At 37.8% G+C, this 15,419-nt stretch overlaps 1 protein-coding gene across 1 annotated transcript in view; it reads left to right on the forward strand.

Moving 5' to 3' along the window:
• Positions 1 to 15,419, forward strand: part of LOC127433983 (thimet oligopeptidase-like) — a 31,732-nt gene that overhangs the window by 8,476 nt on the left and 7,837 nt on the right. The window contains exons 7-10 of the mRNA XM_051686388.1: positions 4,984 to 5,119; positions 5,718 to 6,084; positions 11,815 to 12,016; positions 15,177 to 15,363. Of these exons, the coding sequence (XP_051542348.1) occupies positions 4,984 to 5,119; positions 5,718 to 6,084; positions 11,815 to 12,016; positions 15,177 to 15,363 (892 nt within the window). The remainder of the gene's footprint in view (positions 1 to 4,983; positions 5,120 to 5,717; positions 6,085 to 11,814; positions 12,017 to 15,176; positions 15,364 to 15,419) is intronic.

A 15,419-nucleotide genomic window follows, 5' to 3' on the forward strand; every position in this document is an offset into this window, starting at 1 on the left:
AAAAAAATCTATTCTAGAATAAATCTTATGGACTGATGGAAAATGTTTTATAGTCCCTACCAGATGGGTTCAGAAGTCGCCAGATATCTGTAAGACCAAGATTTTTACACATCCTGTGAAGTGTCAATGTTGCTCTAGGGGGCTTACACACTTTTGCTTCACTATGATCAAGAACTGAGTCCATCAAAAGATTAAAGTCTCCTCCCAATATTATATCATGAGGGGTGCCAGCGCCTTGCAACATCCCTTCAAGATCTATGAAAAAAAGCCCTGATCATCAGCGTTAGGTGCGTAAATATTAGCCAAAATCAGACTTTGCCCCTGAATTTCTCCTAAAACAACAATGACTCTTCCTAATTTATCTTTACTTATTTATCAGTATAATGACCCCCCCTACTTTTACTTGAGCCTGCACTAAAGAAAACATGTCCACCCCATATCTTCCCAAATTTTTCAGCTTCCTGCAAGAAGAGATGCGTTTCTTGAAGAAACACTACATCATATTTCTTATGCTTAAGAAAAGAAATAACCTTCCTTCTTTTTATGGGATGCCCCAACCCATTGACCTTCCATGTGGAGAGAGATAACCTACTCATAATAACATTTGACATATTGATATAATACAAATAAATAAAAATAAAATATAATTGTGTGTCAAAAACAAAATTATACAGACCACATTCCCCATTAGTGCAGTCTTGAAGGTGTGTTCCTCTACAAAACAACTTCCAGCTGATATAAAGCCGTTCAGTTTCCTTGGACACACAAACAATTGTTCAGTGAGCCGGCTGTTGTGAGTGCAGCAGATGACGAAATCATTCTCATGTCCCTTAAATATACTACACAAAAACAAACTCTTGCCAACAGGAGGCATAAGCACAAAGAATGAACAGATTCATCAACAACACTGTCCCGAAGCAGTGTTATTCCACAAAACAAGCTTCAGCCACTAGGCGGAACCAGCATGAAAAGAAACAAAATAGGCATCCCGGTTCCTCGGATGATCAAGTGTGTATTGAGCGAGTCAAATTCACTCAGAGGCCGCGTAAAAAAATAAAATAAATACACCATGACTTACTCAGTCCATCAACTTTATAAAAGACATCCTTTATGTGAGCATGTAGATATTTTGCGGTCATCCATAGTGTCCATTCTCAATCTGGCTCTGAACTTCAGTGTAAAAGCGATCTTCCATCAATGCAAAAGTTTCTTGAAGGAAGTGTCATTCTACAAAACAAACTCCAGCCGCTAGGTGGAGCCAACGCAAAAAGAAACAAAAATGCCACCCAGCTTCCTCAGAAAATCGAGTCACTGAACAGCGAGACAGTCCATTAATATAAGAAACATCAAATGGCTTACCCACTCCAATGTATTTATGAAGGAGAGTGCCAGTTTTGGACATGTAAATACTTTGCTGCCATCCTTGGTGTCTTCTCAGTTTGGCCGGGAACATCAGTGCAAAAGCGATCTTCCGTTGATGTAAGAGTTTCTTACATTCCTTGAAATGATCGCGTTTCTCTCTTGTCGAATTTGAAAAGTCAGGGAACAAGAAAATATTGTGATTCTTCCAAGAAAGTTTTCCTTTGCTCCTCGCCTGGCACAACACAAGATCTTTAGCGGATGATCTTAAAAATCTGGCCAGAATTGATCGGGGCCTGTCTCCCTCAGCAGATCTGCGAGCCGGGACCCTGTGAGCTCGCTTGATTTCCAGTTTATGGCCTGTTATGTCAAGCAGACTCAGGATGAGCTCGTCAAGGAATTTCACCATATCTCTGCCTTCTTCATGCTCAGGAATTCCAGCAATTCGTATGTTATTCCTTCGGTTCATATTTTCGAAATATTCAAGTTTTTCCAAAATGTGTTCCAAGTCTGTTTTGGACGTGGGTGGATTAGTGGATAACTCCCTTTCCGAAGACTCCAGATAATTGATTCGTCTCTCAACATCTGTCACTCTTGTGACCAACTCAGAGAATTTTGTTTCCATCGCTGTAATCAATCGCCGTATTACAGCGAGATCCTCCAAGTCAGCAACAACCTTCGTCAGCATCACCGAGATGCTGGACAGTTGACGCTGAATTTTATCTCCAGATGTGCCATCTAAATTGAGTCCCTGGCTCGCAGGCCCGCCAGAGGTTTCAACTTGAGCACGTAAGTGTCTTTTAATGTCTTTAATGTAATGAGTCTGAGGATTTTGACTTTTTGTCATGTTTACCTCAAAGAGCAAATACAGGTGCATCTCAATAAATTAGAATGTCATGGAAAAGTTCATTTATTTCAGTAATTCAACTCAAATTGTGAAACTCATGTATTAAATAAATTCAGTGCACACAGACTGAAGTAGTTTAAGTCTTTGGTTCTTTTAATTGTGATGATTTTGGCTCACATTTAACAAAAACCCACCAATTCACTATCTCAAAAAATTAGAATATGGTGACATGCCAATCAGCTAATCAACTCAAAACACCTGCAAAGGTTTCCTGAGCCTTCAAAATGGTCTCTCAGTTTGGTTCACTAGGCTACACAATCATGGGGAAGACTGCTGATCTGACAGTTGTCCAGAAGACAATCATTGACACCCTTCACAAGGAGGGCAATCCACAAACATTCATTGCCAAAGAAGCTGGCTGTTCACAGAGTGCTGTATCCAAGCATGTTAACAGAAAGTTGAGTGGAAGGAAAAAAGTGTGGAAGAAGAAGATGCACAACCAACCGAGAGAACCACAGCCTTATGAGAATTGTCAAGCAAAATCGATTCAGGAATTTGGGTGAACTTCACAAGGAATGGACTGAGGCTGGGGTCAAGGCATCAAGAGCCACCACACACAGACGTGTCAAAGAATTTGGCTACAGTTGATGTATTCCTCTTGTTAAGCCACTCCTGAACCACAGACAACGTCAGAGGCGTCTTACCTGGGCTAAGGAGAAGAAGAACTGGACTGTTGCCCAGTGGTTCAAAGTCCTCTTTTCAGATGAGAGCAAGTTTTGTATTTCATTTGGAAACCAAGGTCCTAGAGTCTGGAGGAAGGGTGGAGAAGCTCATAGCCCAAGTTGCTTGAAGTCCAGTGTTAAGTTTCCACAGTCTGTGATGATTTGGGGTGCAATGTCATCTGCTGGTGTTGGTCCATTGTGTTTTTTGAAAACCAAAGTCACTGCACCCGTTTACCAAGAAATTTTGGAGCACTTCAGGCTTCCTTCTGCTGACCAGCTTTTTAAAGATGCTGATTTAATTTTCCAGCAGGGTTTGGCTCCTGCCCACACTGCCAAAAGCACCAAAAGTTGGTTAAATGACCATGGTGTTGGTGTGCTTGACTGGCCAGCAAACTCACCAGACCTGAACCCCATAGAGAATCTATGGGGTATTGTCAAGAGGAAAATGAGAAACAAGACACCAAAAAATGCAGATGAGCTGAAGGCCACTGTCAAAGAAACCTGGGCTTCCATACCACCTCAGCAGTGCCACAAACTGATCATCTCCATGCCACGCCGAATTGAGGAAGTAATTAAAGCAAAAGGAGCCCCTACCAAGTATTGAGTACATATACAGTAAATGAACATACTTTCCAGAAGGCCAACAATTCACTAAAAATGTTTTTTGATGTATTCTAATTTTTTGAGATAGTGAATTGGTGGGTTTTTGTTAAATGTGAGCCAAAATCATCACAATTAAAAGAAGCAAAGACTTAAACTACTTCAGTCTGTGTGCATTGAATTTCTTTAATACACGAGTTTCACAATTTGAGTTGAATTACTGAAATAAATGAAGTTTTCCACGACATTCTAATTTATTGAGATGCACCTGTATGTAACTGGGTGTATCGAATCTCACCGGATTATAACATGAAAATTCTTTCAAAAAAACTAGCATAGTGCGCAGAGCTCGCCAATCACACGTCTGCTTCTCGCATGGCGTCACGTGTCCCCACGGCAAGTCTTAACTATCACCAAAACACAGAATGAGACGTTTTTGTCTGCAAACGCTTTTCATGTGGAGTTCAAAGTGGAGCTTAGCACTGACGCCCTGATGTGAATCATGAGTGCGGCTTCACGATTGCTGTAACAAAGCAGATAGCCACAGTCTGACAGCTGATTAATATTGTGGAGGGTGAGAGTTTAACAGATTTAATGTCCATTGCAATGAATACTCAACTTATGGGGAGACTAGTTCTTTCAGTTAGTCAAACTCCCACTTAGACTTTGGGAAATGTTTAATGTTACTTGAATTGGTGATATTTAGTACATGTCTTTATACTGTGGAAGGCTTTGTTTGGAAAATGTTAATAAAGCGTTGTTTTGTTACATATTGCTTTGTTTTCTTTCCTGCGAAGGAAATAAATGCTTTTTGACAGGAAAAGAAGTGTCAAATTTAAGAAAATCTGTGATTAATCGTGATTACAAAAAATCATGCAATCAAATTTTAATCGACTGACAGCAGTATTTTAAATATAATATTATTTCTTATTTGTGATGTATTATTTACTTATACCAGAAGCCCTCCAGCGTGACATATCCTGGTCCATTGCGTTGTTCGAACAAAATTAGCATGCTCAAAGCCTAGTGTGACCGCCCCTTACACTTCTTTTTAGTGCTGCAACAGACTTTTCTGAGAGTATAAAAAAAATAAAAAATAACAGGCGAGAGTCTTCACAGATTTTGTGCTGTGAAACTGAAATGAAGACATTTCTGAAATAGAGGATGTTTCAGAGATAGAGGGCAATGTGGTTAAATATCCAGATCCTCAATTGTTTATGGAGGAAGAGGTTTCAGAGACAGAGGGCAATGTAGCTGAAAATCCAGAAACTGAATTCTCAAAAAAACACACACTTACTTTGTTGAACCCAATTAGGGGTCGATTTGACCCCTCCCCTAAAGGGTGTACCCATTTGGTTTTTTTTTACATAATAGAATGGTTAAATCATATTTTCACACATTTTCTGACATAATTCAGACAGAGTTATAAATTACTCATTTGTTCAATGTTTACAGGTGAACACTACTATTCTTGAGCAGCTGATTGAGTTGCGTGCAAAGCTGGCCAAACTAGTGGGCTTCAGCAGTCATGCCAATTATGTTCTGGAAATGACCATGGCCAAAAATTCAGAGAATGTGGCACAATTTCTTGGTATGTTCTACATTTAGATAATTTAGACATGTTGGTTAATCTGTTGTTTTATGACGAACAGTCTGTTAACCTTGTGATCATATTCTGTCTTTAAAGTGACAGTTTTATTATGTTGTCATTAATCTGCAGAGTAGCGTGGACCCATCTATAGTTTATAACTCTTGGTGTCAATCATTGTTTTATAACATATAAGGATAATTCAGTATTTTTTAATGGCCAATGCCAATATCTAGACAACTGGATAGCTGATAAAGTGCAGATATAACTATATATTTTATAATCAAATTTTACATCTCATCATTAAATTGTATCGTGTCTATCTGGATGTTATTGAATATCGGCCACCCTGCTCTTTAAATATAGGTATTGGCCGATAAATGCCCATATTGGTCAACTTCAAATGTGCACAATATTGCAGAAATTAAGTTATGTGATTCAATGGAATGCTTACACTTCACTCAATGCCGATAATCTCAAAAAGCCAAATATCTGCCATTTAATCAACCTAGAAACATATTGGTCCATTACTATTTTTGTTCTTATAATTATAATCTTGTAAACGACAATTATATTACCTAAATGTTTTTATGTTCACTAGATGAGTTGTATATGAGTTTGAAACCAGTTGGTGAGCAGGAGCGGCATTACCTGCTGTCACTCAAACACGCTGAGTGCAAGAGGCGGGGTTTGGTCTTTGATGGACAGATCCACGCGTGGGACATGCCCTACTACATGAACCAAGTGGAACAAGTGAAGTTTGCAGTGGACAAGGACAAACTGATCGAGTACTTCCCACTGGAGGTTGTGACTGAGGGCCTGCTGAATATATATCAGGATCTTCTGGGTCTGAGGTTCAAGCAGGTGGAGAACGCTCATGTGTGGCATGATAGTGTAAAACTATACTCAGTTCTGGACTCTGTGACTGAAGATGAGATCGGACAGTTTTATCTGGACCTTCATCCCAGGTAAACCTTTTTCGACATCACACAAGGTCTTTTATCTCTTTTGAAAAAACCAGCATGTATTATGTTTAGGATGTTTGTGTGTTCAGAATTGAGTACTGCTTAGTGAATACTGCACAGAATATGGGTGATTCTTTAAAAGGGTCATGATATGCCTATTTTTATTATTTTAAAATGTTCCTTAAGGCTCACTTATAATGTTAGTAAAGTTTTTTTGCACAAAAAAAGTCATATTTGTAAATCATGATCTTTTTCCACCCCCATTCTGACCCTCTGTATGAAACGCTCTGTTTTGGTGATGCTTCTCCTTTAAGACTTGACATTCAACGTCCACTGTTATGACTGGCTCTTGACTGACCTGCTCTCTCTACTTGCCCTCTCACTGCTCACTGTACTGTGTGGGCTACAGAGGTGATTAAAGGTGAAGTAGGCATTTATGTGTTGTTGTGGAGGCGGTCAGATGCAAATGTCTACCACATTATGACATCACAATGTGGAGGAAGTAGAGAACGAGACGTTTTGGCAGATTGGTTTTAACAAATGCTGTATTTGCAGTGAGGAGGAAGTTTTGAACTCTGAATTTTACAGTATTTTTTATAGTACAATGTCCTCTTAAATTCAAAAGATCAAGGAACATTTTATTAATCATGTCATGACCCCTTTAAATTTCAGTTTCATGTCCCAGGGTAGATTTTTAACAGATTTCAACTTTGTTCTTTTTGTTATATGTAGTTCATATTAAAACTGGCTTGGAAACTTCTTACCAGGCCTTCATAATTTATTTTGGGTACTTTCAAATGCCTTGTATGTACAGATTTTACTGTTTTAGCCTTGTCCCTGACCCAGACCTTTAATATTAAAATACGAAAATCTGTAATTGTAAAAATAAAGATTATTACACGTTAAAAACGGACTATAAACTAAGAATAAAATATAAACAAACTATTTCAGTATTTATTATGTGAAAAGTATTTCAAAAATTAGGAATGTCCCACAGTTGTGGAGTAATTTCTTCCAAACCCAACAATTTTGCCCCTAAAAAGTTTTTTTCTAAAGTTAGTGTACTTGTTAACTAAGCTGACAAAAGTGTCAGTAAAGAGCATGTTTGAAATATGATTTGAATAAGTGATGTTTGGAGAAAACAGAAAATTCAAGGTAAATATCACTTGTGAGTGGAATATTTTTTTGAGCTGTAAAAATATTATTTAATTGTGTGTATTTAACATAAATAAAATGTTAGCTATGAAATAAGCCTTTGCAAGACAAATAAATCAACTATTTTATTTAAAAAATATATTTTTTTATTTCCAGCACATAAAAAATATTTCTATAAAACACAATACAGAATTTGAGATTTGCTGGAAATGACACGTTGATGTGAATTTTTATGACTTTTTAGAAAAAATTACATAAATGTACTGTGATGCATGTTCATACACTATTGGACAATGTTAGTAGACAAATTAAACTACTGAGAGTGTGAAAAATGATTCAAGTCCACATTCTAAAAGTGCCCAAAGTAAAAAAAAAATTCCCATATAATACATTCTAAATACTGCCTGCAATTTTTACGTATATGAAACGGTATACTACGGAGCCCCTTAGAGGACAGGGCGGAAATTATTTTGGTTTTACTATAGTAATCATTAGGGATGTAACAGTTTCACGGTATACCACGGTTATCAAACCGTTGACATTTATAATCCCCTCTAAAAGCTGTTTATTTGTATACAGCCTATAGTTACAAAGCATAGAGATCTGTATTTCCTGGGGAGTATTCCAGAAAGCAGGTTAAGCGACTTACCCAGGTAAGTATACACCGAGTAAGTGGATAACCTCAACTTTCAGTTCCAAAAACTGAGGTAACTTTCAGGGTATGTAAGTAGCCATAGCAACTTTCTCTCTGAACATAACCTGCTCCGGAGTAGATTATGTTTCAGAGTTAGTTTATTTCAGGTAGATGTCAGTAAGTTTCAGATGTTGTCAGCACATGCATGCCCTTTTGATAGCGAAACAGTTTTTGTCACAAATTTGCCCAGCCCTAATGGCCGACTTCCTATTGGGCTGACCTAAACTATAATTATGGAAGTTGTCTGGCTTGATGAGAACTATATATGTACCAATTTTGGTGACTGTAGGTGAAAATAGGGGTGCTTCAGAGGCCGTCTTACACACCCATTTTAAAGGGAGCACTGCAGAGCTCCCCCCATGCGTGAACTTTTACCCATGTGCTGTGACCATGACCCAAAACAGCTGTATCAATGTGATCAGCCCCCAAAACTAAACATAAATCTCAATTTTTATCTAAATCACACATTGCACACAGAAGAAATGAGACACTTCCTGTTTCCCATTTTGTGCCATTAATTTAATGCCTTGCCATGGCAACACCGTTCGATATATCAAAAATCCATTCACAATTTAGCATCTACAATGTCTTGGCGTGATGTCGCACAAATTTGTTGCAAGTCACATGAATTGCCTAGGAGGAATATTTAAAAGTTTAGAGCTTGCGATTTTCAGAAAATCCAAAATGGCTGACTTCTTGTTGGGCGTATCTAATGACTATAATTATGAAAGTTGTCCAACTTGGTGAGAACTATATATGTACCAAGTTTGGTGACTGTAGGTGAAAATGGGGGTGCTACAGAGGCCGTCTTACACGCCCATTTTAAATGGGGCGCTACAGAGCCCCCCCGCATGCCCATGTGTGAACTTTTACCCAGACCTAATAGCCAATGACTCTGATGTGTGTGCAAAATTTCATGAAATTTTAAGCATGCCAAGTGCCTCAAAAACATCCAAATATAGAAAGAAAGGAATAATAACAATTAATACATTGCCACGGCAACAGTATTTAAGATATCGAATATTCCTTTACAATTTTACATCAGCTGTGTCTTGACATTATTCTAAAGAATTTTGAAGCAATTCATGTAAACACAAGAGGGCTATTTCAAAGTCTGTTGAAAGTGCCATACTTCCTGCTGTCAGTTGGTGGTGCTGTGACCGTGACCCATAATAGCCACATCCATGTGATCAACCCCCATTACCTAACATACAGCTGAATTTTCATAAAAATAACACTGTGCACACAGAAGATATAAGGCACTTCCTGTTTTCCATTTTTTCGTCATAAATGTATTGCTTTGCCATGGTGACACCATTCAAAATATAAAAAATCTGTTCACAATTTAGCATCTACAATGTCTTGGCATAATGTTGCACAAATTTGGTGCCAGTCACATGAATCCCCTTGGATGAATATTTAAAAGTTCAGAGCCTGCGATTTTCAGAAAATCCAAAATGGCTGACTTCCTGTTGGGCGAGCTAATAACTAAGTATGAAAGTTGTTCGGCTTGATGAGACCTATGTATGTACCAAGTTTGGTGTGACTAGGTGAAAATGGGGGTGCTACAGAGACCCTGTTACATGCCCGTTATCAAGGGGGCATACCGTTATATCCCTTAGTAACCATATTTTTACCTTTATATTTGTACCATAGTAATAATGTATGAAAATGAAAAGTATGGTAATCAAAATCAAAATGTTCTGGTTATAGAGGTTTACTACAAATAATTTATTGTAAAACCATTGTAACAACAAGAATTACCATGGATAATCTAGTAAAAACATGGTTACTATATGGATACAGTATACTGTATTAAAACCATGGTTTCCACCAATATTACTATAGAAAAATGATTTCCGGGCCTGAGTAGCTCAGTGGTAAAAGACGCTGGCTACCACCCCTGGAGTTTGCTAGTTCGAATCCCAGGGTGTGCTGAGTGACTCCAGCCAGGTCTCCTAAGCAACCAAATTGGCCTGGTTGCTAGGGAGGGTAGAGTCACATGGGGTAACCTCCTCGTGGTCACTATAATGTGGTTCGTTCTTGGTGGATGGTGTGAAGCCTCCACACGCGCTATGTCTCCGTGGCAACGTGCTCAACAAGCCACGTGATAAGATGCACGGTTTGATGGTCTCAGACGCAGAGGCAACTGAGATTCAACCTCCGCAACCCGGATTAAGGCGAATCACTACGCGACCACGAGGACTTAAAAAAAAGAACGAAAAAAAGCGCACTGGGAATTGGGCATTCCAAATTGGGCGAAAAAGGGGGAAAATTAAAAAAAATAAATAAATAAAAAAAATGATTTCGGCCAAAAAAAACTATGATTACTATGGTCTACAACGGGGTCGGTAATCTTTGGCATACCAGGATCGGCGGGAAAGGAATAAGACTATTTTATTCATATGAAATTATGCACCTGCATCTACATCTTGATGTAATCCTTCCTCATAATCACACAGCGTGTTTTCATGAGCTGAATGGGAGGCTAAACAAAGTTAAAATGTGACGAGACTGCAATATACCCAACAGACTCTTGCAAGCCATTTGCCATCACGAGCCGGCAGCGCTTCATATTCAGTTAATCACGTGAGGAAACATGCCCGCTTTGCTTCAGTCAGGCTGCGCGGATGACAACCTACATTCTGTGTTTCATTTGTTTCTTTTTGCTTTCAGAACAACATGTGATGTAATAAGGAAAACACCACTATTAATCCTTGAGATTTCCAACCCAGCATACAGGTACACCCTCCTTAAACCATAGTCACACTTAAAATCACAGTAAACAATTAAAAAAGAAAACATAAACCCACATTGTGGGGTTAAAAAATCTTTTCAAGTCTATTCAAAATATACATTCAATCCGGAAATACATTTTTAGGATTTTGCAGGTGTGATTCACCAAAAAGGGCTAAATAGTTGATCTGCTTATGATTCGCAAATGGCTTGCACACGCAGCATGAGTCTCCCATTCAGCTGATGAAAACACACAGCATGATCATGAGGAAGGATTACATCAAGATGTAGATTGGAATGCAGGTGCGAAAAACATCATATAATAAAATGGCTTGCTCCTGTCTCGCTGTTGCTTGCGTGCTAGTGATTACATGATTACAATAATGTAATATAAGATAATATAATATTTAAGACAAATGCAAAATAGAAACATTTTCTCAAGTGGAAAATCACATACATTTGCATTAGTTATTTATTTGACCAGGAAAAACCCAAATATGATTTTTGTTACCATAGTTTTCGTTGTCCTGTATTATCACTATGGTTTCACTAAGAGTATCATAGTTAAAATATGGTTACTGTAGAAAAACCATGGTAAAACTATTGCGAGGGAACACAAACTATCGCAGGGGAACAGAAAGCTTATTGCAAGGACACAAAACTATTTCTGAAAAAAAAAAATCCCGTCCTGTCCTCTAAGGGGCTCCGTAGTATGCCGGATGCAGTGATTAAACATTTTTGTGTGTTCAATTCAGCAAGTGGCATTAAGCAAAAAAGGTTTGTTTTTTTGGGGGTTTTTTTAATTTGTAAAAACCTCTTGGCAGTCCAATCAAATAATGACTCAAGAAAAAAACAGTTTAAATCATGGCTGATATTACTTCATCACACTGGAACATACTTGGCTAGACCAGCATTAAAACCAGCCTGGATATTTATGCTGATCTAAAGTGATCCCTTCAAGATGGTTTGCTAACTGTATTTAGGTAATATAAATTAAACCCCTCCAATGTCATTCACATATCACTTGGAACTGCATTGGCAGAATATAATTTCTTTTACAGACATCCAGGAGGAACTGGGTTATTGGCAGTTGATGCAGTAGCCTGAAATAGTTGGATGCAGATTTATTGGTGTGCTTTACTCCTCAGGGAGGGAAAGTATGGCCATGCTGCGTGCTTTGGGCTGCAGCCAGGATGTCTTGGACCTAATGGGGACCGGAGGATACCTGTGGCCGCCATGGTGGCCAACTTCACCAAACCCACCAACAACTGGCCTTCCCTGCTGCAACACCATGAGGTGGAGACCTTCTTCCATGAATTTGGACATGTCATGCATGAGCTGTGCTCTAGGGTATGTCTGTACTCTCAAACATTTTCAGTGACCCCAAAAAGCATTTGGACACTTAAGCAACACTTAAAATGTATTAATGTCATTGCAATATCAAACTAAGTGGCATTTAAGTCAACATTGAAAATGTCAACTTTTACGCGATTCAGTGTGATCAACTTCAAATTTTAAACAGCGAGAACATGTATCTCTGAGGAAGCCATCTGTGGCAGAATAATTCTTCTCCAATAGTCATGAACATCTGTTAAATTAATTGAAAGATCCTGAAAATTCATGGGTCAGAAATGTGGGAACCCTGTTAGGCTAAACACTATGAACTTCACATCTGCTACTGAACTTGCCAACTGGCAAAGCAATTTTTCTAGAGGCAATACCCATTATCCCTTGAGCATTAATTTATTTATGTGTGTTTGTTCAAAGCATGGTGACGGATTGAAACATGCAACTAATTGTTGTTTAAAATTAATAGATGTTTTTTTCTTTTTCGTGTTTTTAATGATGTCTTGCGGTAAAAAGTTGTTTTTCTTTGTAGTCACTATCAGGGTGATTAGTGTTTGCTTTGGTCAGATTTCTTCAGTTTTAAGTTGACTTAACTCTTTGAATGTTTTAGCTGTGATCACATACACTGCTTTTTAAGTTAGCCCAACTAAGTGGTATTCTGGTGGGGCTGACACTTGACCTTTAGTGGAAATGGAAGTCTGCTCAACAAAGAATATCTTGTTCCAGTCACTCAATTTTCTGAACCAGGAAAACACAATATTTATACTAATCTAAACTTAATGCAAGTCTGCTGAACTTGGGTGTACACATAGACATCACTGTTATTTCTGAGTTTTTTTGGATGTAATTTAACTGATTTGACCTGAAGTTGATAACTTTAAAAAGCCCTGAAGCTGGTTGCCTTTCTTTTTTATTTTTAAAGTTTTCTCAACTTCTGATTGTTTTTTTTGTTTTTTTAATACAGTGAATAGATAATTGGTCATAAAATGTGATCTCATCTTCATCAAAGTCACAAGTATAGACAAACACAATGTGCTTAAGCTAACAACACACAAACGTATAAATTATAATCTTTCATGTCTTTATTGAACACATCCCATTTAACATTCACAGTGCTGTGGAAAAAGTAAGTGAACCCTTGGATTTAATAACTGGTCAATTGTCCTCTGGCAGCAATAACCTCAACCAAGCTGCGGATTAGACCTGCACAACGTAGAAGGAATTTTGGACCATTCTTTCTTACAGAACTGCTAAAGCTCAACCATATTCTTAGGATGTCTGGTGTGAACAGCTCTCTTGAGGTCATTCCACAGCATCTCTATTAGGTTAAGGTCTGGGATCTGACTTGGCCACTCCAAAAGGTGGATTTTCTTTTTTTGAAGCCATTCTGTAGTGGATTTACTTTGATGTTTAGGGTCATTGTCCTGATGCAACACCCAACTTCAACTGAGCTTCATTCACCCTGACATTATCCTGTAGGATATCTTGATAAACTTGGGAATTCATTTTTCCCTCGATGATGGCAAGCGGTCCAGGCCCCAAAGCAGCAAAGCAGCCCCAAATCATGATGCTCTCTCCACCGTTGGGATGATATTTTCATGTTGGTATGCAGTGTCCTTTTTATGCCAAACGTAGTGCTGTGTGCTTCTTCCCAAACAGTTCATCATTAGTTTCATCAGTCTACAAAACATTTTCCCAGTAGCGTTGTGGAGTGTGAAGGTGGTCTTTGGCAAACTGCCGGCCCGCAGCAATGTATTTATTGGAATGCAGTGGCTTCCTTCATGGTGTCCTGCCATGGACACCATGCCAATGTTATGATTCTGTATAAAAAACTTAAGAACAGGGATGTTAACCAGTTCCAATGATTCCTTCAAGTCTTTAGCTGTCACTCTAGGGTTCTTTTTTACCTCACTGAGCATTCTGCAGTGTGCCCTTTGAGTCATCTTGGCTAGACAGTAGCCACAGTACTAAATCATCTCCATTTATAGACAGTTTGTCTAACTGTAGCCAGATGAATATCTAAGCTCTTTGAGATAACTTTGTAACCCTTTCCAGCTTTATGCAAAGCAACAATTCTTGATCGTAGGTCAGATCTCTTTTTTTGCAAGGCATGGTCCACGTCAGAAGATGCTTCATGTGAATAGCAAACTCAAAATGTTTGAGTGCTTTTTATAAGTCAAAGTAGCTCTAACCCACACCACCAAACTTGTTTCATTAATTGGATGCCAGGTTTGCCAAGGCTTGACTCTAATTAGCTTTTGTTGACGTCATTAGCCTAGGGTTCACATTTTTCCAACCTACACTGTGAATGTTTGGATGATGTATTCAATGTCTACAAGAACAGTACAATAATTTGTGTGTTATTAGTTAAAACAGATTTTAAGACAAATTTATACATAAATGCAGGTAATTCCAAAGGGTTCACATACTTTTTCATTCCACTGTATATATTTGAGCCACTGGGTGATTCACGAAACCTGTCATGAAAAAGTTCTGGTCCTATTTTACACCAAAATCAGAAGAAACAAATAAGAAACTATATTTTGAATGTAAAAAATAAAGCTTTTGTTTTAGGGTCATTAAGATTTTTTTACATTGTGACATTATTTTTAGATGTGAATATATATATATATATATATATATATATATATATATATATATATATATATATATAATATAAAAATTGTAAAGTTGGCTATTTATACATCGCAGTAATACTCCATTGTTACTGCCTTTCATTTTGGCTGATCTTAATAAAAAGAATTATACAACAGTATCTTTTTAATTGTAATACAGTAAAAATGAAAACAATGGGAATAGTAAATTTGTAAAATTGTATTTCATTATATATATATATATATATATATATATATATATATATATATATATATATATATATTTGTATTCATTCATTAAATATGCCATTTGTATTTATTTATTTATTTTTTTCAAGTTTTGTGAGCAACACCTCACTGTATGTCTAATTTACCATATCCAGGGACAACTGACAGCATAAACTTTTTTACATTGTATAATGAGTCTTTCACAGTGATGTAGGGACAGAAACTACAGCTACAATTACTTGCCCCAGTTGTTTAAATTTTATATGTATGATCATATGTGATTTTTTTTTTTTTATTTTCTTGCTACCTGCACTGTCCAGACTCAGTATGCAGAGTTCAGTGGGATGCAGGTAGAGACAGATTTTGTGGAGGTGCCATCTCAGATGCTGGAGAACTGGGTTTGGGAGAAGGAGCCGCTCAGGAAGATGTCTCGCCACTACAAAGACGGCAGCCCGATCCCAGACAGTCTGCTGGATAAACTTATCGCCTCCAGAGTGGCCAATACTGGTCAGATATAGCCCTGCATTCAGAACTATATGTTTAAATAACTTGAAATAAAGCAA

Source organism: Myxocyprinus asiaticus, chromosome 43, assembly GCF_019703515.2.
Source record: "Myxocyprinus asiaticus isolate MX2 ecotype Aquarium Trade chromosome 43, UBuf_Myxa_2, whole genome shotgun sequence".
Classification (NCBI taxonomy): Eukaryota; Metazoa; Chordata; class Actinopteri; order Cypriniformes; family Catostomidae; genus Myxocyprinus; species Myxocyprinus asiaticus.